Source organism: Theobroma cacao, chromosome 2 (genome assembly GCF_000208745.1).
Source record: "Theobroma cacao cultivar B97-61/B2 chromosome 2, Criollo_cocoa_genome_V2, whole genome shotgun sequence".
NCBI lineage: Eukaryota > Viridiplantae > Streptophyta > Magnoliopsida > Malvales > Malvaceae > Theobroma > Theobroma cacao.
Window position 1 is genome coordinate 5,593,112 of NC_030851.1, and position 24,203 is coordinate 5,617,314.

The following is a 24,203-nucleotide window of genomic DNA, read 5'->3' on the forward strand; positions in this document are numbered from 1 at the left end:
GTTTATCAACTTGTTTTTGTTATTTAGCAAGATTTAAATATAAAAATTCCCAATTTTTCTTAAAAAAATGCAAGTAGAGTTTTTAGCAACAAAATGGATATTAAAAACCCAATGCACTAGAAAATTTGATATTTAAGAAAAACCAAAAAAAAAATTTAAGCCCTATCTGCAATTAAAGATTAGATTAAGATCTGCACTTCAAAATTAGAGTAAGCATTTATCTTTTGTAGTCATTGTATTCTTATTTTATTTTAATATCGTATTATAAATACATAAAAAATAACATGAGAGGATGCGATGTGCATTGATTCCTTAAGTTTGTTCTCTTGTACAATTTCTCATAATGGCAATCACTTGAGAAAAATAAAAGTATACCTTGTTTCAGCAGTAAATGATATACAAAATAGTGGGACTTAAACAAGAAACACCAGTCCCAGTGTATGTAGCATTATCATTTAGTATCATCCTAAGGCAATTTCATTAGCATGATTTACAAAATTAATAGAGATCCAGAACTCTCAACTTTGCCTACACAAAGAGTTGTAAGCACTGAGCAAGTAATTGAACCGCCACTCTCAACCAGCAGTTGAAAGACATACCCTCGTCCAAACTGAAGCATAAACTGTTAGATGAAACTTCTCAACAGTACAGTTCAACCTACAAAGTCAACTTCTTTAGAAGGAACTTCCCTATCATCATTCCTCAACAGCCTCAAAATACTGTCCAGGAACTTCCAAAGGCGAAGACAAAGAGGCCACGCACTTAAACTGTTTCAAAGAGGATCAAATTTCTTATCAGATTATATTGCACAAGTAGTGGTGCCATCCCTGTCTTAAACTCTGTTATTCAATGCTCCAAATCCTTGATGTAAAATAAAAAAACCTCTGGCTAGTTAGGAAGCTGAGCTCTACAACTATCTGAAAATACAGCATTAAAGTTAAAGCCAGATGGTCACCTTATGCTGCAAATACTTTTCTGTCACAGCTCTTAAATAACTTCTTGTTCGATTCAGATGTAAGCCATGGATGGCAATAACACATTCCTTCATGTCAGATGGTCTATAACCCGAGTAACATTCCAGTGCGTCGCTCTGCAGATCAGGATAAAAGAATCTCTTAGTGATTATTGTTTCTGCTTTTACAAATGGTCAGTGCAATCTCTACTGAAATTTTGCAATATGCAGCTATTTGCCTACAACCAGTCTGATCAATAAGATGAAAATCTGGGGAAGACATGGACCTCTCCCTCGAAAAGGATCCTTTAGAAACAGAGACTACCATCTCTTTTGTGTCTGGGTCTGGAGAGTGGTATTTTTATTGCCTTCTCCCACAACCATCCAAATTCATTTGTTGCCATTTGTCAGTTACTAGGTGCATGTCAACATTTATGGTAAACATCAACTTCTCCTCCTGCTGAACTTTTAATCTAATTGAAACCATAGTCACTGTAAAATACAATACCACAGGCTTTTTGGCATTTTTTGTGATAACATCTCAGCCGATCAAGTTATTTGCAGCACCAATAAATTGCCAAAAATCTTAAATAAGTCACCAACTCTCATATATGCAATGTGAGGACATTCTAGAATGAAAAATATATAGATTTCTTACCCAAGGATGTGTTTTCGGTTGGATCATGAATCTTGAAAGAAAAATAGCTGATGAGGCTACTAATGATGGTAAGAATCGTACACACCCATAATCCAGCAAACTTAGCTCGGAAAGATAGCAACTCAAAAACTCCAATTGCAAATCTTGACACTAAGGAGCTCACAAATTCAGAAGAATCAGCAAAATCTATTAGTAAGGATAAACTGTAAGCATACTGATACAAAAAGCTATGCTTACTTTGCATTTTTCCTGAGGAGCTCTCATTAAAATTCTGCACGCCCAACAAGAACATACATTAGTCTCACTAATTATCAGTAAGCAATCACATTTGCGGGAGGAAAGAGCATTGTTGATTAAAGGGAAAATACAAAAACCTAAAACATTTGGACAGCATTCTTGCCTGAGAAAATTTCTGATAGTGGGAGTACCAATTTCAAAATTCAACAATTCAAGTACATCTTTCTCCATCTCCACCACCTACAGATTTGGTAAATTTTAAGTCTGAAACACAAGAAGAAAAGCAGAGGAAGGACTAAGAGTAGAGACGGAAGAAATGATGAGATGTATATATACCTCTTCCTTGGTGTAAGAATTGTCTGTTATATAGCAAAAATCGTCAACATGCGGAGGAGTGATCTCTTCATACTTTCTGTGGCATCAATGTATAATCATGTCAATAACAAAATGTAATGAATAAATCAACCCAAGTCAAAAAAGAAAACAAGGAATCAGGGTTAACGTGTTTACGAGGCAATAAGCATGCAAGAAACACCTAGAAGTTGTAGCTTGTTGCTACTGATAGCATGAGAAGAGAGGTATCTGTCAATGTATGACACTGTAAGATAAAGGGTGTCGGAAACGAGTTTGTATTCCTCAGTCACTTCCACCAACCACTCGATCAGAATTTCCCTCATATTCACTGTAACATCGTTCTGAACCTTCTCCATGTAATTGGGCAATGGCCTTCTTTTCTCCTCAATCTGAATCAAAATCATCATTACAAAGACCAGCGATTGATCTTTATTATATTTTGCACCACAGATTTTTATAATCATATTTAAAAAAAAAAAAACAAGAAAACCATTTTCGAAATCAAAATTAATAAAATTAGTTAATGTTTACACAACGCATCAAATATTTTCCTTTTGTAACACATTTCTAAAGCGATTGAAAAACAGCATATTAAAATAAAGCAAAGAGAATACTTATAAAAAAAGAATATAGGAAAGCATCAGTATTTGACTTTACCTCCAAAGAGTGGAGATGTTCATATGTAGAAGATGAGAAAGTGCACTTCTTCAAATCTCGAAAGTTCTCATCAAACTCTTCGATAGGTTCTTGCCTTTTTTTCTCTTTCAATTCAGGCATTGGCTTCTTCTCGCTACTCGGGTCTCTCTCACTCTTGGATCTGCATTTTGGGTTCTGAGTCGACCCGAGATCAGTCGAGTTGGTGAGTTCACCAAGAACGACCCGTTTCTTGGTCGAGGAAGGTTGCGGAGGAAAAGAGTGATTCATGGGGGCTCGCTTTTTAGATGAGGAGCACGTTAAAGGCACACGATTCTCTTGATCAACTTCCATTAGGGTGATGATTTGAAGAATTCTTGCAGAACTCTGTAGATTTCTTGCCTCTTTTTCTAGGTGGGTTTTATTTATTTATAAGAAAAGGTGAGGGGTAGAGGGAAATGGTAAGGGTGCCGCCGTTTTCTGTATTTTGAAAATGATTTTTACCGCCTTTTACTGACCGTTTCTTGATCTGATCTGCTACTGCATTTTATGCAGCAACCACAGATACGGCGCCGTTTCACTCTTGCACCTACTTTTTACAGTATAGCACATGGCGGTTAATGATTAAGGAAATTAAATATTCTAATACAAACATTTTTTTAGCTTTTTCAAATCCTACTGGAGAAGGGTGTAATAAAAATAGACCTTATTAGTAAATTACAAAAGTACATCAATAAATGCCTTTCTAATCCTTGGATTACCGTCTCAGCATAAGCTAATAGCTTCATGGCCATGCCAACCTGGTTAATTGCGGAGGATGTCTTCTTCTTTTTTTCTTTTTCTTCTAGCTGTAGGTGCCTGGTTAAAATTTTTTCCTAGGACCATGAAAACAAAAGAAAAAAAAAATTTTGATTTTCTCAAACTAACGAAATTCTTGTCTGGAGCCTGCCTGCCTCCTATTTGCATTAACTAAAAGCTTAGCCGGGAGCTTTTGCTTCTCCTCAATATCTTTTTTTGAATCAAAATCAGTTGCCCGATCCTCCATTTCACCATTATGATTCATCTTTCTAGTTCCCGATCTTTTTCAATTTATTTTTCCACTGTTATCACCGTCCCTCACATTCCCGCTGCCAGTAACCTCTTTGTTTGGAAGAGACGAGGTGATGTCTTTCTCTGAAGCATTGTTGGCTATGGTCTCGTGACTAGATGGTGAATTGTTGAAGCTCCAGCGAGCATTGTCAAACCATTTGCTAACCTGCACAACAAAGGAAGTTGTGTTAAGAAACGAAAACTGAAGGATAAAAGCACTATATTATGTTGATTAAGACGTGCAAGAAAAAAGCGTGGTATTTGAGAAAAGTAACATTTAGTTGCTGCAAGGAGAGAAGCTAAGACCTGCTGGAAAGTCATATCTAGCTCTTTCGCCAAACTCTGTTTAGTGGCTCTGTCAGGATACTGATTTTCCTTGAAAGATTTATACAGTCTCTGTACAGCAAAATACCCACCAAATTAATCTCTACTTTTTCAAAAGAAAATACATTAGTAATCATATTCAACTCTAGTGCTTTCACAAACAAAAGCCTGATTATAGAGAAGTTTTGCTCTTGTTTCCAAGTTGTCAAAGTTGTATAAGACACCATATTTACCTGCTTCACAGCTTCTCCTAGTCTTTTGTATGTTGATGAACCCGCTTTTTTACCACTTGAACCAGATACAGAAGTGTTCCCCTGTATTTCAGCAGGTGACGAATCTGTATCTTTAAACCTTGACATCTGGCGAGTTTTTCTCCTAGGTTTATGCTCAGTCTCTTCTGGATTCTGCTTTAAACCATCAGAAACTGACACAGTCCTGCTTACAGAAACGTTTCCATTTTCTGGTGCTGATGCCACTTCTGCAGTACATTTGTTCCTTTTTCTTGGTGCAGTGATATCACTCCAATCTTCATCATCACTGGAACTAGAAGGAACATTGCCATACGTCTCCTGTATATACCCAAAAGAATGATAAACAAATCACAGAGGAAAGGACCAAAACTTTTTAAATGACTGAACTGCCGAAAGGACACCAAATAGAAAAGCCATTTTGCAGTGACTCCATCATGCAGAAAATGATCTATAATAGCAACATATCTAGGCAAGTTTTCTAAATGAAAGGGGAAAAAAAAAAGGAGAACCGGTATATATAACAGAAGAGAGAACCATCTGTACGATAATATTTTGAAATGACACTCACATCATATAATCTTTTGTAGTCCAACCTTTCGATGCTTCGTTTCTTAGAAATAGCAGAACCATCTTGTTCAGAAGCTGGTTCCATTATTGATAACAGCTCATCATTCATAGACTCCTTTTCACCAAGTTTAGGCTTTCGCCTCTTGGAATCTCTGGGAGCACTGTTAGCCATGGGGCCTTCATCTTTTTGAGATGTAATATCTTCTTCGAGCATAGCATCAAGATCCTCAGAATCAGATGAAAAATCTGAACTTGAACTTTCTGGCTTAACCACTTCGTCATGATTTGGACCATCAGGATCATAATCATCATCCTCCGAATCATCAGATGGAAGCCCCAAGTACTGGTCCACCTTCGCTGGGACTTCCAATTCCTCAGATGTAGAAGTGAACTCAGATTCCTCAGAACTTGATTCATCTCCATGGTCCTTCTCATCAGTTTCTGAACCATCAGGATTATAATCATTATCATCAGAATCATCTGAAGGTAGTCCAAAGTTAGGATCCTGATTTTGTCCAGCTGCAGCTACTGCTGCCTCAGGAAAGACTTTCTGTTCATAGAAAGGACTATGATAAGGAATTAAAAAATCCAAGTACTAACCAAAGAAAAGAAAGAAGATTTGTTATTGACCTCCCAACTATCAGTGATAGAAAAACTTGTTCCTTGAGATTCATTAACCAATTCAATACAATCAACTTTGCAATCACATCCGGGGCATAACCAACCCTCATCATCGGGGGGAACTGTACCAATAGGGGAAGAGATGACCAAAAAGGCATTAATGACAATGAAACAATTCAAAACCCACAATACCAATCAATTACTATCAGGCAGGCAATCAAGATATTACTGTCTTCTTTTAGCAAAGGTGGTTGCAAGCAATATTGATGGAATCCACGGTCACAAGCACCATCACAGAGTATGATATCATTGTTGGCAGACAGGTCCTTGGACCCACATTTTGCACAGAATATCTGCAATTAAAAGATTTCATGTCTAAGCATTTCTAATTCCAAGACACAAATTATCATCATCAATAAGAATAGCAACTACGAATATATGAACATGACTTATAACTATGATTCTCCTACATCCTCACTGTCAATTTGTCCTTCAGAATCAAATAAAGATTCTGGAAGCTTTCCTTCAGCACATAACGAATCGATATGTTGAAATAGATCTCTAATTTTCAATTTGCGTCGAAGAATTTCAGATGTAGCCCGTTGAAGTTCCTTCTCTGGCTTTAACTTTTCTAGGCTGCATGTTAGACAAACAGTCCAAAGCAACATCCAGACGTTAGCTATCCATGGGGAAATGGACAATCAGACTACTCTGGTGACAGATACACAGATGTAAAGGATCAATTCAGTTCCAAAAGGTAACAACTTCGCATTTGATCCAACATTTCAACTTTGTTCTTCTTGAAAGTGTTTCCAAAAAATCTATTCTCTGAGGTTTTACACTGAATTTATCCTTCATTCTCAACAGTCAATGCATAAAGTAAGATTAACATAGTCATAAATCTATAATATGTTATTGTGGGATCAATGTACAAGTGAATTCATTAGAAACACTATGATGGTGGAAACAGTAGATTTTACTATTAAGAATACACTTAATTTTCAAATACTTTCTTCCTATTTGATGAATGCCATCTCCGGGAAATCGCAGAGTGCATAAGGATGTTTGTAAGTCAATATCTATTTAATAAATAATAAAATAGAAAAAACGGTGGAGAAGAATTATATACTGAATCCATGAGACTGATGGTGAAAACAATAAGAGATGAAAATGACAACATGAGGAAGATGCTAGAGAGTAATGATGAAGCTTGCGCAAAACCAAAAAAGTATACAAGCCCAGACCCTTGACACTGATTCTGTTCATGATGAAGAAGATTCAATACTAGGCTTTTATATTCTTGTCATTCCAACAACTTTGGAATTGGTATTAGACATTACATTCTCAAAGCAATACATGTTGATGGTGGTAAGCAAGTAATGGACCATCAGACAGTGAAAAGTACAAGGTATGTTAAGATGATTAAACTCATATTTGCTTTGTCCTCCCTTCAACAATTATATCTAATTGGGAACATATCAGATTTAAGATCAAGACAAACATTTTGTGACAACATCATGACAATTAGATCATAAACAACATCAAGGCAAAGAGATGCAAGATAGAACAGTACAATAAACACACCTTAGTCCCTTCCAGCCTTCTGTAGAATATGCAGCAATCAGGCTCCGCTCATAGTTTATTCGATTCAATAAATACCTAAGATGTGTCCTGATTCTTGAAAATTCATCGGCAACTTCTCTATTTGCCTTCCTCCTCCTCCTCTTCCTCCTTTTTTGCTGCTCACTAGAGCCAACATCAGCCAAATTATTGCTCGACTCAGTAGCTTTAGGTTTCTCTTGCAATTTTGAGCGCAAAACTCTATCACTGCTTCTCAAAGATCTTAGCATATACTTTTTCTTTATTGTTTTTGAAGTTTTTCCATTCCTGCGTCGGCCAGAATTCTCGAGTAAATTCTTAGGCTTTGTCTCATGCTGTTCCACACCAGAATTTTGGGCCATGTCTTCACAAGGGAGCCCTGATTGTTGAGTGCTTGGATTTCCCTGAGCAAATTCTTGAGGCAATCCTAAAGGTTCAACAAGAGGACTTTTACTAGACTGAATAACATTGGTCACACCTTCAGGAGGAGAGTGTAAGTGTCCACCACAATGACTCTTGCCCATATCTTCAGGTTTCAGTTGCAAGGCTTGATTAGAAACATTAGAAGATACTGCAATAATACTTTCTTCTATACCATTAGGTAAACTTTCAGAATCAAGCTGTTGTCGTTGCTCTGGTGATTCACCAAGTTCCTTACATACATTTCCAGAACCAAAGTTAACTGTTGGCTCTGAACTAACTAGTTGAGGACATGAAAGTTTATCAGTCTTGGTGTGTTTGCTTGAATCTTCTGGCAATAGTCCTAAACTTTCAGTAATAGCATTCTCGGACAAACCTTCAGAAAATGTCCGCAAATTTTTAGCAGGAAGGTCACAAACCAAAGAACAGGCTTCTTCAAGTTCATTTTGAACAATTTCAGAACCAGGTTGATGCTTCTCTTCTGATGTTTCAGTGCGCACATATTCACAATCATACTCATGTGTCTTTCCTGATACAGTTTCTTGAGCATAAAAACTTTTATCAGTATGATTATGCCCCATCACACCTTTAGGAAGCAGTCCCGAACGTTCAGGGGAAGAATTCTTAGCCACATACTCAGGAGATCGTTCATGAACGCCAGAGCTAGATACACCAGTGGCATTTTCTGCAGATTCATTTTGTGTTGCTGCATAGCCACATTGATTTTTATTTTCTGAAAGTTCAGTAAGTAAATATTCGCTGCCAAATTCATGGGCCTGCTCTGATGTACTTTCTTCAGGGCAAAAATGGTTTCCTTTTTTACTCTTAGCTTGTGATGGAGAAACGCCCATATGTTCAACCTTGATCATATCAGTTAGAAGGCTAACAATGACACATACCAGCACCCATATTACCACAATAAGTTGGGAATATTCAATTTAACAAATAAACAAATTAATAAGTTTGACAGGACACATGGTAAAATTATTTAGTTGACAGAATCCAAAGATCCAAACATACGATTTAAAACCCAAAGTAATATACATTTCACCTTAAATTGATATCAAAAAGACCAAGTCTTAACAATCACAACAAGTAAGAATCTTTTGCGTTGCATTCCACGCACCAGCAGCAGATGGTCTACAATCTAATTTAGCTAACGAAATGCTGAGAGAGAAAGAAAGAGAGATTACAGGAATCAACAATAATTAACCAACCAAAAAGAGTAAAATATCAATTATGGACAGCTTAATGCTACGGCAGACACAAATCACTCACAAGGAAATGTAAAAAAAGAAATAACAATGAAAATAATAAAAACTCATAAGACATTAAGCTTTATTAGAAACCAAATTATTGCGAGTCTTCTACTTGGTTGGTGATAAGGTATTGATTAAAGTTCATTGGACAGCAACAAAACTTATCTTAAACTAAAGCTGGCATGGGCAGACAATTATTAGTTACATACAACCAAAACCAGTTTAACGTTAAACATTACCCATTATTTCTCCAAGCTAGACCCTAACAAAACGTGCCCAATGCAACTCTGTTTATTTATATCTTTGAACATGGAAAACACACCATAAAAAATAACTGGACTATTCATAAGGGGGGAAAAAAAAGAAAAACCTACCATGTCTACCAATGTAATCCATAGTAATTATAGTGAGAAACTTCAAGAGATTTTCATTTATTCTCAACAACAATGATAATTCAACTCCCTAATACACCAAATTTGAGCTTGTTTCCTGAGAAAATTATGATTTTTCAAATAACTTTGGGGAAATCAAGGGAGGGGGAAGAGGAGGGGAAGGGAAGGGAAGTAATTTCATTAAATTGCAACTGCAGTACACATCCAACCAATCATGTATCACAAAACTTTTTTTCCTTTTTGAGGAAAAAAAAAAGATGCTTTAAGCATGCTGACCAAAAGCAAAAAGCGCTAATGGACCTCATCAAAGCTCCTTTTATATCAAACTATGATTTTAGTTACATAATTTTAACATAGCTATCAAATATTTTGATTTGTGTAAGATCACCAATGCCGCTAAATGTTCTTACTTCTTAATTAGGTTGATCATAATAAAGGTACAAGAAGCAACCAAAAATAGGAAGCAGAAGTAATGGCACCTCGAAAGTTTACTGGGAAACAATGTAAAGAAATCAACATAATATATACAACACCAGATGTCAAAAAGATAACCCAAGAACAAATTGGTCGGAGCAGACTCCAAAGAAAGTGACATTTAAAAAACCAGTATCTCCTAAATTTGGAGGTGCATCACTATTTTTCAATTGAAAACAGCCAAACACTGAAGTACAATTATTTCCTCAACTACGAGTCATTGCATACCCTGACTTAACTTTCCATTCATTACTCAGCATCATTCATGCAAACGAGAATATTGCATTTTCAAATGTACATCTCTTTAATTCACTATCAAAATCCTATACAAGATATTACTTTAACTAAACAGAAACCAATCTTTCCAACATTTTAAAAAAATCTTCAATATCTAGGTGTCATTTTCTAAATCAAACCCTAGATGGTAACATCATTCAGTTCCATCTAACAAAAATTGCTCATTTCCAGCTTTTAATGGTTAAGCTTACACCGTATCCGAAGCGTAATGAAACTTAATGCAATTAAAACCTAGACTGAGCACTCTAGTAACCTAAGCTAAGATTATTAGCTCCGTAAAGAAAACCTGAGAAATAAAAGATTTGAAAACTTTCGCATCCTTCTATATTTTTAACCTCGGTTTTCTCAGCAACCAAACAAAGATGGACAAAGAGAAGAAAAATAAACGAAGCAAGAAGAAAAGAAAACGAAAAGCTTAACCGAGACGGCATTTTGGATATTTTGTTTAACAAGTGAGAGCAACAGAAGCATTAGATTCGAAATGATTAGCGCTCAAACTTTCTCGGTGATTTTCTTTTCTTTTCTTTTCCTTCAACGAAAAAAAAAAAACAACCAAACAGAAAAAGTTGTTTTTTAAGGAACTGACCTTGAATCTCGTGCGTTTTGCAAATATTCAGAGAGAGAAAGGAGATTCTTGAGCAGCGATGATAGAAGAAGAAGGAACGAAGATGAAAAAAAAAAAAAAAAGAAAGAAGAAAAGAAAAAAGCGGTGGGGAGAGAGAGAGTGGAGTGTCTGCGTAATAATAAAAAGGGCCTGTAATTCTGGGCCACCGTCGCCGAACGAGCGAGAGAGAGAGAGAGGGCTTGTTTAGTTTCTTTGCTATTTTGCGCTTGCAGCGTAGAATGTTCTTCTCCACTTTCTATGGGCTGGGCCGCTTCTTTGGCCTTCTTTTTTTTTTTCGTCAAACTTAACTGTTAATCCTCTAAGCACTAAGCACTCATAATACAATTTATATTTGACCTATTAAGGGGTATAATATTTGTATGTTATCACTTAATTATAAAGCATTATTTTATAAATATATACAAATAAACGTTTAAAATTTATTCAAAATATATATTTAAATTTATGAATATTTACTTTTAAAAATGTTTAATTTTATTTATTATTGAGATAATAACATTTAGTTCATTCATAATGTATAGAAATTATATTTTAATAACATATCAAATATAAATTCATAAAAATAAAATCAATAATTTATAAAAATTAGAAAAAAAAAACTGCCAAAATATTTTTTATTAAAATTTTTATGTCAGAATTTTCATAGTTAAGGTTCAATCTCCAACAAAAACAAAATATTTTGCAACTTCAATCAAGTAACCTTAACATCTACTTACAACACGTCGTTAGGTTGTAGCGATAATATTGCATGGGTTCTCCTTTTGTCTTATTTGGGCCCGGCTATTTTAGTAGCGAACTGAAACTGTGAAAATATGTGTTATGATCAAGATTTATAATTCAAGAAAAATATTTAGCTTATGCGACAAAAAATTAAATTAGCATAATGTCATTTACAATACTTTGAAAAATATTATTTTTTAAAAATGAGTAAATCCGGTAGAAATAAATAATTATTCATGAAATGATATAAACTCTCAAGACAAAAAAGAATGCAGCAAAATAAATAAAATGAAACAAAATAATGTAAATAGCATACTTTTAATCATTTGACTAATGATGGTTGACTAACAATAGAATTAAGAGTAATTACACCCAAAAATATTCAAATTAGTACTAATAGTCATCTATATATATATATATATATATATATATATATATATATGTATATATTAGTTGAGAGCTCATTATGCTACATATATAAATATGTTTATTGGCTGTAATTTTCATTTTTGTATTCAGATTTTTAAAGTGGGATTGCCATTTATTTATTCATTTGGAATAATAATTAAAAATATTTACCAAATTCAAAAACAAAATTAAGATATTCATTTAATAGTCAAATGCAAGCAATCTAATTTGTTTGAACAAAAAAAGGATATATTTAGAATTTCACTTTATAATTTTAATTTTGAAATTTGAATCTTAATTATTTATCTAAGGTATAATGAATTGAATTCAAATTTATTTATATAAGGCAATAAGGATGGATATTTGAAAGTAAAGAAATGTAATTAATTTAGTCAAATATTTATTTTTTGAAAAAATAAAGATGTATTATATCAAATAAAATGTATGAATTAAAAAATAGATGATGTTAAATTAAATTATTCGTATGTCATACAAATTAACCATTCACTTGAAACTATTTCTTTTTTGAAAGAGATTCTGTTTTTATATTGCATGTAATTTGATTTTATACAAGTTTTTTTTTTAAATAAAAAAATTGAATTATATACAAATTATAAATTTCGTCCCTCAAAGTTAAATATACATTTTTATATTTTGTTTTGTTTGGGGTGAAACTAGAAAGAGAGTAAATGAGACTAGAGTAGGATTGCACACTAAATTAAAATTAATATACTTACCAAGTAATATCTAAGCATTTGACTCGCGACAGAAAAACACAAATTAAGTAGAAATTCATCTACCTTCCTCCAATAAAAAAAAACAAAAATTTAGAAGGAAAAAAAAAAGGGGTTTTGCTTTTGCCTTATATTTGTTGGGCTATCTCTATTAAGAGATTATTTATGCAAAAAGGGTTCGTGTTTCGTGATATATCTCTTGGTTCTTGAACCTGAAAGCTGAAGCATATAATAATCAACGTGTAGTATTGATTCAGCCAAAGAAAAGAAACTTGTAGTGTACATAGAGATAAAGCGATGCACCCAAATCCGCCTCTGCTTCTGGTTTTAATGCACAGATTTCTCGCAAATCATGTGATGATTAAACAGTTTGACAGATGGGTTGGGTCGATCAAGGAGAAAGATTTGGCAACTCCAGCGACAATTTTGCATTGACCACTTTTTGCTGCCGTTTGATTAATTACCGAGAAACAATGAATTCGAAAGACTGTTAAAACATTAAGGATAAGGACATCATCATCGTGCTTTTCAGTGTTGGCTTGTGGGCTCCTATGAAACTCAATTCAACGCTATTCACCGATGCCGACTGGCTAGTTTCATGCATCGCACTCAAACCTTGAGGTGGCAACTTTTTACTTTTTCAGCAAACCAAATCAATAAAAGCACCACTTACATTTAGAAAAGTTAATTCGTACTTTAAGTAGTCGTGTTATGTCAATGTATTTGATGAAAATAATGAGTTTACGGAATAAATAGTTTGGTTATTAGAGTAATGCGCAGGATTTGAATATTGGAATCACCCACTTATTTTGACTGACTTTTTCTTTTACACTGGAAAACATTTCCAAACTTTCCACCATTTTCATCCCTTAATTTAACCCAAATCGGTCCACGTGTCCTAATTTAACCCACTTTTCAAGCAAATTTGATCTCAGCAGTCAAAGAACGTGCGAAAGATGGAGTTTCTCGGAAGCAAGTGAAAGCAAAAGTCCAAGTTTGGGTGTTCAGTGGTACATTTACTTTCAGTCAAGTCCCACCAGCTGTTGTCTTTTAACGAAGCCCTGGTAAATCGAGCCAAGGCAAAAACAGCGAACAAACAACAAAGTCACAACTGTAGTCAATAGACCAACATTCAAATACTGACAGTAATGATGGTGCGGGATGGAAAATTCCGTTGAAGACAAGTATGTATCATATAGTTATTTAATTATTAATTTTTATAGTTTTTATGATGTGAAAAATGTAGAAAGAAAAATGCTATGGTCACTAGCACTCGGGGAAAAACATTTCATTCTTTTTTTTATGAAAAAAGAAGCATATTCATCGTTTGTGAAAATAAAATTCTTATCATTTTCATTAAATGAGTGATCAAATTACATTTACACTTACAAGTAATATTTTAATAAATCAACAGTTGATTATAACAAGTTATGTTGTATTCAAGTTGAGAATATATACATATATATTGCTATTTAAAAAAAATAATATATATTTTTAATATGTATTTAATTATATCAAACAAATAATTCATTATTTTTAATAAACTATAAAATTGAAATACCTGATCTAAATGAATAGAATATGAATCCAACAATTTAATTAATCAAATACAAATTGTATGAAAAGATAAATATTTGAATGACTATAATTCAAAACATGCATTATAATCTGTATTGTGAGTTGAATAGTGAAAATTTGGAATAAGAGAAAGGCCATTTTCTTTTTTTTTTTTGTAATTAATTTAAGTGCAATGAATTTTTCATATGTAACAAAAGATTGTGGTGTGAAAGCAATACTAGTATCGTTGTGTTGCTGATCCAGTACTCAAGTAACAATAATGATGCTGTGGAATACTTATAAGAATGCATTACAACCGTTTTGATTGTGACATTATATTTGTAATATTACATAAAATGCAAAAAGAGAAATGGTATGAATATTAGGGAGTATTCATAGGAAGACCTCGATGGTACTCTATAGAGTTTGCACACGACAAGTTTTACTTTGACTTAATGTTATGAGATATAGTTGAAATTTCAAAAGTATTTCGTGTCATTTAATCATTGTTATTATATTAGTAATATACGCTATATGCTGTACTATTTAAAATTAAAAAATGAAATAAACAATTTTAATTAATTAAATTTTACAATAAATATTTAAAAATTACTTTATTTAATTATTTTAGAGAATATTTATTAATAACCCATTTATATAATTGTTGAGACGGGAAATTAAAAAAATGCACCAGGTTATTTAATTTTATTAATTAACAATCATAAAACGATGCATAAGTCGTGTGTCACGTACGATTTATTGAAATCAGATTGACCATGAAGCAATATAATATAAACTGGTGGTGCCAACGCCAAGCAAAGTGCGCAAATTAATATTTGGGTAAACGTCCCTTCTCCCCGCTTTTACACCACGTGAAAACGGGCGAAGAGGAAGCATCCTTCACGCCGGGGTGGCGCTATTGCTCCTTGGAAAAACATTTCCACGTGCGAACTTCTATGCCAAATCATTGGTAATAGACTTTTGACTTGAAAAAACCATGAGGCCACCAATTTGCCGGTTCTCACTTTCCTCTGTTCTTTCTTACTTCCACGTTAACTCCACTCCCCCCCTTGCGCAACATTTTCTTCTTCTTTTTTCTCTTTACGCTACGGAGAATATATAAATGATTTAATTCAAACTCTTCCAAGTAGTTGCCTTTCCTTTCCTTTGAATACGAGGAATCTCATTTGCACTGTTACACGATCTAATTATTAAAACTCATAATGGAAGTAAATATTTGAATTTAGTTAGATTGAACGTGTGAAGTATATATACATTTATTCATCTTCTTTCGAAATTCAAATTTAATATTTTAACGACAAGATTTTAAAATTTAATCATTGAAATATTTCTTTAAAATACAAAAAAAATTAATGAATTAATTAAGTAGGCAGAACTTTGACTGTTTTGTAAATTGCCCATGACGGTTGAGCTTTCAGGATTTTCCGTTTTTCATTATGTGTTTGGTTGTCGGAGGTCCAAGGAAGAAACTAAATAATCTAACATGAGAAAAGATTTGATAAAATCATGTGCATATTTTTTGTATTAGACTTAAAGGTCGGTTGGAATTTTGGTTTGGTGGCTGCGATTATAATGCGGCCCTTTTGACTGGAAATTAAGGCGACCGACTCCCCGGTTGTTTTAACGTGTCCCATAACGCAATCCAACCGCAAAAATTATAGAAAAAGGAAGGACAATTGTGGGAGGTACCTTTTAGTTTAAAACATTCTTCTCCATGTATTTTTGTCCCTTTTGTTAAATCGAAAGAGACAGTCAGTCATTACCTCAGTTGTTCATGAATCAACATATTATAACCAACAAACAACATAATAAGTTTTAGAAGAACACCCTTTTAAAAGCAGTTTGTATTCTACATTAATTTGTACAACAAAAAAAAATCTATATAAGAGTAATTATTCAATAAAATTTAATTAATAAAATATATGATCAAGTAAACTCTGATTTCATGTTAAGACAGATATATTAACTAAATTTTTTAACATAACATATTGCAATGCATTATTATGTAACATATTTAATTGTCAAATTGTTACATATTTATATTCCACCTCCCTGGAATCTAAAATAAATGCGTAGAATTGGGTGGAACACAAACTTGTCCACCATAGGGGATAGCTTGTAGCTTTGTCCACAAGATTTATTGCCGAGACGATGAGGTTCACATGCAAATGCAAGCTTTCGTAGCTAGTCAAGTCAGTGTTGCTCACCTCCGAAGGTGCGTTACTAATTATTGACCAGCACACGGGTGAGTTGTACTTATTGTACGGTCCTTTTTTTTCGCAACTTGTATAGAACAACATTAACTTCTCGTTGGACATAAGCGGCAGAGCTCCCAATTTTCTTTTTTATTCTTTTGTCTCTTCCTTATTGCTTGCTTCGGGAAATGGAAAAATTCATTAGGAATGATTATTTTCGGTTATTAAAAATCAGATATGTTTACCTTAATTTATATATGATAATTGGTAAATTAAATCATTGAAATAATTCTTTTTCTTTTTTACATTTTAATTACTTACACGAATTAAAATTTATAACTTTCGGGTAAAAAAATATTTATAATTTATAATGTTATGCATGTTTTTCACATATTCGAATGATTACTTTAATAATTGAAACATAGCATTGGTTTGATTTATACCAAAATATCTATTGCACTAGTTCACTCTTGATCTACACACAATCAAATTAAGATGTATACTTAACATAACCTGATATGACGAAGATATGTTGGTTAATGGGTGGTCCCGAGCCATAAAAAGTTCAACAAATGAAAGGAAAAAAGCCCTCATACATGTCCCCTTACTCCTTTCTTTTGGACAGCTGCGAACAAGTCATTTTCACCAAAGCTAATTTTTCCATAAAAACCTAACCACGAAAACAAAGCAAAAGACTCCCAATGCTTTGCTATTCTCCCTGCCTAATCAAAAGTCATCTCCATCTCCAACTTGACTGTTGAAGGGTTGAATTTCATTTATAATTAGATTAATTTTTTTTCTTCCCTTTAAAGTGCCCCCAAATTTTGACACACACCAAACAGACTCTTCAAAACCAGCAAGAAAACCCTGGCGTTTGCCATCGGTACACGCTATCACTTTGGTTTTGTGTTGCAGTTATGTGCTACAAAGTCTACAATAATTAGTTATATTTAGGTGACAAAGTTTGAGATTATCTCGGCAACTTTCCATTTTTTCTCTACATATTTTAATAGTATTTGTATACTTATTACGGGACAATGTTCCACAATTTCGTGTCGTCGTGTTATTCGTTGGCTTTTATCAATTCGTCACGAATAAGTCATCCCCATTGAAAACAATTACAACTACAAATTTAAAAAAATAATGCATTGCAAGGGGAAATAAAAAGAAAATTAATCATGTATGGTGACCTTAATACAAGCATCCATTTCTTTAGTTATTTTTCAACAGAAGAATAAGGATAATGTAATGTCGGTTAAGCCATGTTATTATATTTAAGATTCTGACGGTTACGAATAGTCTTCCTGACCAAAAGCAGACGTGCTTACTATTTTTAATAGCCGATACTTCAAATATTTTATGGTGTTTATGACACATTCATAAAAGAACGGAACCTTTCTAGTAGTACCCTTTTGTTATTACAACTTAGTCTTAGTACTTTCATTGAAACTTTCGATGTATTTATTGGAAAAAAAAAATTATACTAATTTCTCATATGCAAGAAAATTGTAATATCAAGACAACATTCCACATCACCTGGATGGTTTGTTTCCGTTTCCATGCAACGTAGAAGCAGGAACTGTCAGGATGTTCCATACAGCGATGTCGGTTTTAGGCTTTTCGCCTATTTCCTGTCCTCTTAAGCTAGAAAATGCTAAAAATTACTTCTAGTATTTTCTTTCACATAATGATGCAATGTCGAAGAATGAAAAGAACTAGTTAAATTTAGGTTAACTGTACCGGAAACGTTTCCAAATGCTACACTTCTTCGTCCTTGCACTACACATTAATGTAACTTTATGAACCGTCTTTAATGCATGTCCCCAACTTTTATACGTATGTTCTTGTACACCTAAGCGAGGAGGAGGAGATGTGGAAGATGAAGAGAATTAAATGAAAAAAAGCTTAGGAAACTATAGAGGAAATGAACCACACGTGATTGCCACTCCATTTGTTTTGGTATGACACGGGAACTTCAAATAAAGTTGTTTCCCTTTTGTCCGCTTTAAGTATATATATATACTATTATTATGTATGGACGTTCAATTAATATAATAATAAGCCCAAATTGCTGCTCGCATTAGTATTTAATGAAAGGCGTCCTTTTCCTTTAAGCAACAGAGACAAAATAATGCACTTTTAAAAAAGGGTAAAAGGAGAGAAATAATAAATTTGAACAAAACAACTTACTCTTATGATTTATTAATGCAGAAGAAAAGGAGAAAGAGAGTGGTGATGTAAGCTTGTCAAAAACCTTTTTGTGCGATAGTCTTTTCAGAAAATAATTTTTGGCCGGTTATTTTTCCAGAACTGAATTTGGCTTTAATGGCAGTGGGCAGTGGGCAGTAGTCATAGACAAAAGGGCTTTTCCAGTATTTGGGCTATCGGCAACAAAAAAAAAAAATGGTGCAATAAGCATAGGCACCTGTCTCACGTGCCGGCAGCCCATCGTTATCAAGGGCCAACAATTTCACTCGAAAGCAGCCGCGTGGTTGTATGACGCGTAGCCTTCATTTTCACCCCTGTGCTCCGCTGACATGGCGGTCACCTAACCCCACATGCCTGCCTCATTTCGTGCCATGTCTACGTGTTGTGGCCCCCACCTTGTCTCCTCCCAGCACTACATTTCAGTAGACAAAGAAATAAAATCTTCCTGGACCTTTTTGCTCTCATTTTTATTCCCCTCCCTAACTCTTTTATTTTTTTTTCTTTTTAATTTTCAATAAAGAAAATGTGTATATACCCTTTTCCTATTGTTTTTATTTTCTCCAATTTCCACAACTTCTCCGTATAAGTCCGTCAGCCTCCTTCCTAGCTCCCGCCCCTTGTAGGTCCCATATTGACATCGCAGTTAACGTGGCACTTCGCTTCCAAGTCCTGGCCTTCCCTATATAAAGCCCCTTCGACCTTCCCAACCTCATCACAGATTCGCAGTTCACAGCCCTTCCTCTCCCTCCCTATAACAGACTCCCTCTTTCACTCTCTTAAATTACTCTTCTTTTTTCTCTCTAAAATCCAACGCTTTAATTTTTTTCCCTCTTAACAAATTTAATAAAATCTCCCTCTTGAAATGGCTGTCGATTCCGCTCTCTCATCTCCACTGGGTCCACCAGCATGCGAGAAAGATGCAAAAGCTTTGCAATTCGTCGAGGAAATGACTAGAAGTGCCGATCCTGTTCAAGAAAGAGTTTTGGCAGAAATCTTAAGCCGAAACTCCCAAACTGAGTACCTCAGAAGGTTCAAGCTCAATGGTGCAACCGACCGAGACACTTTCAAGTCCAAACTTCCAGTGATTACTTACGAGGATCTTCAGCCTGAAATCCAGCGTATTGCTAATGGTGACCGCTCTCCTATTTTATCTGCCCACCCCATCTCAGAATTTCTCACCAGGTTCGTATATATAAACTGCGATCACTTGTAGTCTTTAAAGAAAAAAGAAAAATGGGATATACTAAATAATTTGATGCTGATGTTTGAATTTCCTGGAAAATTGTGCAGCTCCGGAACTTCAGCTGGTGAGAGGAAACTCATGCCAACAATTAAAGAAGAGCTAGATCGCCGTCAGTTGCTCTACAGTTTGCTCATGCCAGTAATGAATCTGTAAGTATTTTAAAAATGATAGGCTATAGACATTAGTAATTAGTTTGTGTTTTCTTTCTTCCTTTTAATTAATGGAACGCGCTTTCTATGTAACAGTTATGTGCCGGGTTTGGACAAAGGCAAGGGACTTTACTTCTTGTTTGTGAAATCAGAAACAAGGACCCCGGGTGGTCTCTTGGCTCGTCCTGTGCTTACCAGCTACTACAAGAGTGAACATTTCAAGACACGACCATATGACCCTTACAACGTTTACACCAGCCCCAACGAAGCCATCCTCTGCGCCGACTCCTTCCAGAGCATGTATACCCAGATGCTCTGCGGGCTCCAGGAACGCCAACAAGTTCTCCGCGTTGGCGCAGTGTTTGCCTCCGGCCTACTCCGCGCAATCAGGTTCCTTCAACTGAATTGGCAACAACTCACCCAGGATATCGAAACAGGTTCCTTGAGTCCAAAAATCACCGACCCTTCACTAAGGGAATGCATGGCTAAGATCCTGAAACCCAACCCTGAGCTTGCTGAGTTTGTTCGCCAAGAATGTTCAAAGGACAGCTGGGAGGGAATCATTACAAGAATTTGGCCCAACACAAAATACCTTGACGTTATAGTAACTGGAGCTATGGCACAGTATATTCCGACCCTGGATTATTACAGCGGTGGAGTACCTTTAGCATGCACCATGTACGCTTCATCCGAATGCTATTTTGGCTTAAACCTTAACCCCATGTGCAAACCATCAGAAGTTTCCTATACCATCATGCCAAACATGGCCTACTTCGAGTTCTTACCCCACGAGCCTAATTCAGCTGGGTTCACTCGTGACTCGCCTCCTAAACTCGTCGACCTTGTTGATGTGGAAGTCGGGAAAGAATACGAGCTTGTAATCACAACCTATGCAGGTTTATGCAGATACCGAGTCGGTGACATTCTCCGAGTTACTGGATTTCACAACTCAGCCCCGCAATTCCATTTCGTAAGGAGGAAGAACGTGTTGCTCAGCATTGACGCGGACAAAACCGACGAGGCTGAGTTACAAAAAGCTGTTGAAAACGCTTCTCAATTGTTGCGTGAGTTCAACACCAGTGTCGTCGAATACACGAGTTATGCAGACACGAAAACGATTCCTGGTCACTACGTGATATACTGGGAGTTGCTAGTGAAAGACTTGGCTAACTCGCCTAGTGATGAGGTCCTGAAACAATGTTGTTTAGCAATGGAGGAGTCGCTCAACTCAGTGTACCGACAAGGCCGAGTTGCGGATAACTCAATAGGCCCACTGGAAATCCGAGTGGTAAAAAGTGGCACATTTGAGGAGTTAATGGATTACGCCATATCAAGAGGGGCTTCCATCAATCAGTATAAGGTTCCAAGGTGTGTTAACTTCACTCCAATCATGGAGTTGCTCGATTCTAGGGTGGTATCGGCGCATTTTAGCCCAGCTTTGCCACATTGGACCCCGGAAAGGAGAAGGTGATTTACTGATATATTTAGGCACCGACCAGATTAAGTCAATGAGAATGGTTTATATTTGTAGATGCTCTTCGTTTTTATTTTTTAATTTACTTGAGGGTTTCCTTTCTTTTTTTTCTTTTCCTTTTCGGAGTAGCTTTTGGTAAAGGGTAAAAGTGTAAGTTGATTAGGATGTTTCAGGGTCGGGTTTTGTATTTTGATTCAAAGGATGTGAGCTGAAGCTGATGTCTGTCCACTGAATTGCATCTTTCATGTAATGGAGCAGATAAGGCTTCCTTTGAAACATGGTGAACTTGCCCTGCTTTAATATCCTTTGTCCTTGTCTTTTGTTTTCAACGTTTGTTTTCTTTGCGAAAGGTACAGGACCATGTTATTAATTAACAAAACTGAGAAGAAGGGGAAACCAAAGTAGTCTAGGCAAGCAAATTGAATGGAGTAAATGAATTTTGTACCCCAAAATGTAGGGAGGAGAAGCTTTTCAGCAGGATAAATAATTAACTAGCAACAGACTTAGATATATGTAGTTTTGGTTGGAATTCAAAAATTTTCCAGACAATTGTTTATCTTCCAAGTACAAAATGATTTCAATGATCACTTAGAGGAGGAAAACGACAGCAGTTTGTCATTTGTTTTCCACAGCAGGAGAGAGAGACAGAGATAAGGAAATGACGTGAACCACGTTAGTCAAATGGGCAAGGGAGAATTTGAGATAAAGAGCATTACAGCATTACCCCTTGTAAGACGGCATTTTGGAAGTCAAGATGAAAAAAGTTTGCGATGTTCATCACTTCCATCTTCTTAAAAAGTTTGGTTTGGGAATGACTGAAAGTGGCTCCAGTAATTACTGATGCAGACACTTCCGACATAAACACTTTTTTGATAATTCACTTTGTATGGCTTTTCCCAGTGAATTATCTGGGTTGTCTCCAACCACCCCCGTTATGGAATGATGTTGATGTAAATTCACTGAATCGGAAAAACAAAGCAAGTAAATTCCAACGGTGGCAAGTAAGAGAAGAAAAACAAATCATTGGAGTTGAATAAATTTCTTTCCGACAAGTAAATTATGCAGTTGCTTCCCAAAAGAAGCAAGTAACTAATGCATATCCATTCGATCAGCTTAAGTTTTTAGGCATTAGAAAACAAAAAAAAACAATCCTTGGTTCTCAGGTAATCAATCCATTAAGAGTATTGGTCCCCATTAACATGCTTCACCAGTTAAATATCACATCTACAAAGAAAAGATCTTACCCAATTTAAGTAATCGATATGCCTGGCAACAAATTTCAGGGCCTACTGCTCCAAATCTGATTGATAGTTAATGAGATTCAATAACTAGTGGCTGATGACCTGTTTCCCGTGTAAGGGGTTGCTTTAGAGACGCATTAAGTAAGCTTGCCGGGTGTGGCTTCAGGCCAGAGCAGACCAGAAACATAAAGAAAACAGCCCATTGTCTGTCCCAACTCCGAAGTATGCTAACACTGGGGACCAAAGCCTTCCCTTTTGGCAGCCTATCCTGAAAGGATCCAACCAAGGTTGAACAAAACTAGCATTCCTTTTTACTCCGCTTGAAACATCCTTGGTCTATGTAAAAACAGCCTATCCTTAAACTATGCAACCAGTGCAAAATCTTGTTGTAATCGGATTAACAATTTTGCTATTGCAGAGGTCATTCCCAATTCTCTGGTTTTGATTACCTGATCCTTTTAACGCTCTGGAGTGGGATCCATATTGCCAAATACTTTCCTCTTGGTTTATTGCGCAACAGGGGACGCTTGCCATCCAAATGGGGGCACATGTTACACTTCTAGCCACTCATGAGAAATCATTGCAGAAGAAAGTTCAAAGTTCTAAATCCTAGTTAATCACCCTCCGGCTCCACAAGAAAGCTTCAATGGTCATGCAGATACTCACCGAATGGTTTGTTCTAGAAGTGACTGGTTGTTATGGGTAATGGCGGAAGAGCTCAATATAAACGTGTATTTGATGGGGTGGGGCATGCCACTTTCTTAGCTATCATGTCTTTGCTTGAACTTTATGAAGATCAAGTGTAAATGCAATTATGTCTGTCTCTATTCTTTTTTTTTTTTGTTAGATTAGAGTAGATGGAAACTAACCTTGAAGATTCCAGTAAAAGGGGACTAGCCCTTAATTTGTGATGGTTGAGTTGCAGAAGTTGGGACTTAATAAGAAAGGGATAAAAAAGAAGAAGGTAAAACTAAATTATATCTATCTAGACAATTTTCTACTATGATTTAATATCATCTATATTGGTGAATATGCATTTAGTGCATGCAGTACATTTGGCAATGCTGGCATGGCTCTTCCTTTAAGAATGATGGAGATAAAGTTTGGCATACGGATATTTGCATGTGAAAAATGTTATACTTGTCTGGCTTATTCTTCATTTCATAGATACAAAGCCTAGAATTCTGCTATAGTGGAAACATGATTCAGCGGAACACTTTTTTCTTGGACAAAAATTACAGCAGAAAGTAAATATATTTGAAACTTTGCTATTGTTAAAAATAATTAAATAATATCTTATCAAATTGTAATTTTATGTCTATACCCTTGACTTTTGGTGAGGAAAAGAATTACATACACTACTACTTTTAATTTGTGTTAAAAAAAAAAGAAAATGGTTTTATTTGTAATAAAAAAAAAAGGAAACGAGAGAAATAAGCCACGCCAGCTGGGTAACGTAACTGACTCCGTTGACGGTTTGACGGTGTTACGTTACCTCTAA

General features: G+C 35.3%; 3 protein-coding genes across 4 annotated transcripts; 1 reads left to right on the forward strand and 2 right to left on the reverse strand.

Annotated features, from left to right (window-relative positions):
• LOC18608037 (putative cyclin-A3-1) lies at positions 286–3,434 on the reverse strand. The gene is made up of 8 exons (XM_007042505.2): positions 2,859–3,434; positions 2,358–2,590; positions 2,184–2,259; positions 2,011–2,087; positions 1,848–1,881; positions 1,611–1,760; positions 956–1,090; positions 286–767 (listed from the first exon to the last, which is right to left on the reverse strand). Exons 1-8 carry the CDS (start codon positions 3,186–3,188, stop codon positions 696–698), a joined length of 1,107 nt encoding a protein of 368 aa, XP_007042567.2. The 5' UTR covers positions 3,189–3,434; the 3' UTR covers positions 286–695.
• On the reverse strand, positions 3,499–10,839 carry LOC18608038 (homeobox protein HAT3.1). Of its 2 annotated transcripts, XM_018115956.1 has the most exons (10): positions 10,714–10,839; positions 8,757–8,872; positions 7,271–8,587; positions 6,157–6,322; positions 5,916–6,039; positions 5,696–5,808; positions 5,067–5,615; positions 4,481–4,816; positions 4,230–4,319; positions 3,499–4,089 (listed from the first exon to the last, which is right to left on the reverse strand). In XM_018115956.1, exons 3-10 carry the CDS (start codon positions 8,572–8,574, stop codon positions 3,919–3,921), a joined length of 2,853 nt encoding a protein of 950 aa, XP_017971445.1. In that variant the 5' UTR covers positions 8,575–8,587; positions 8,757–8,872; positions 10,714–10,839; the 3' UTR covers positions 3,499–3,918. The 2 variants fall into 2 exon arrangements, with proteins under 2 accessions (XP_017971445.1, XP_017971446.1); XM_018115957.1 differs by lacking the exon at positions 8,757–8,872 and having other exon boundaries at positions 10,714–10,838.
• Positions 19,313–21,790, forward strand: LOC18608039 (probable indole-3-acetic acid-amido synthetase GH3.1). Its single transcript, XM_007042508.2, has 3 exons — positions 19,313–19,777; positions 19,886–19,987; positions 20,084–21,790. The coding sequence occupies exons 1-3, from the start codon at positions 19,458–19,460 to the stop codon at positions 21,456–21,458; spliced, it is 1,797 nt and encodes a 598-aa protein (XP_007042570.2). The 5' UTR covers positions 19,313–19,457; the 3' UTR covers positions 21,459–21,790.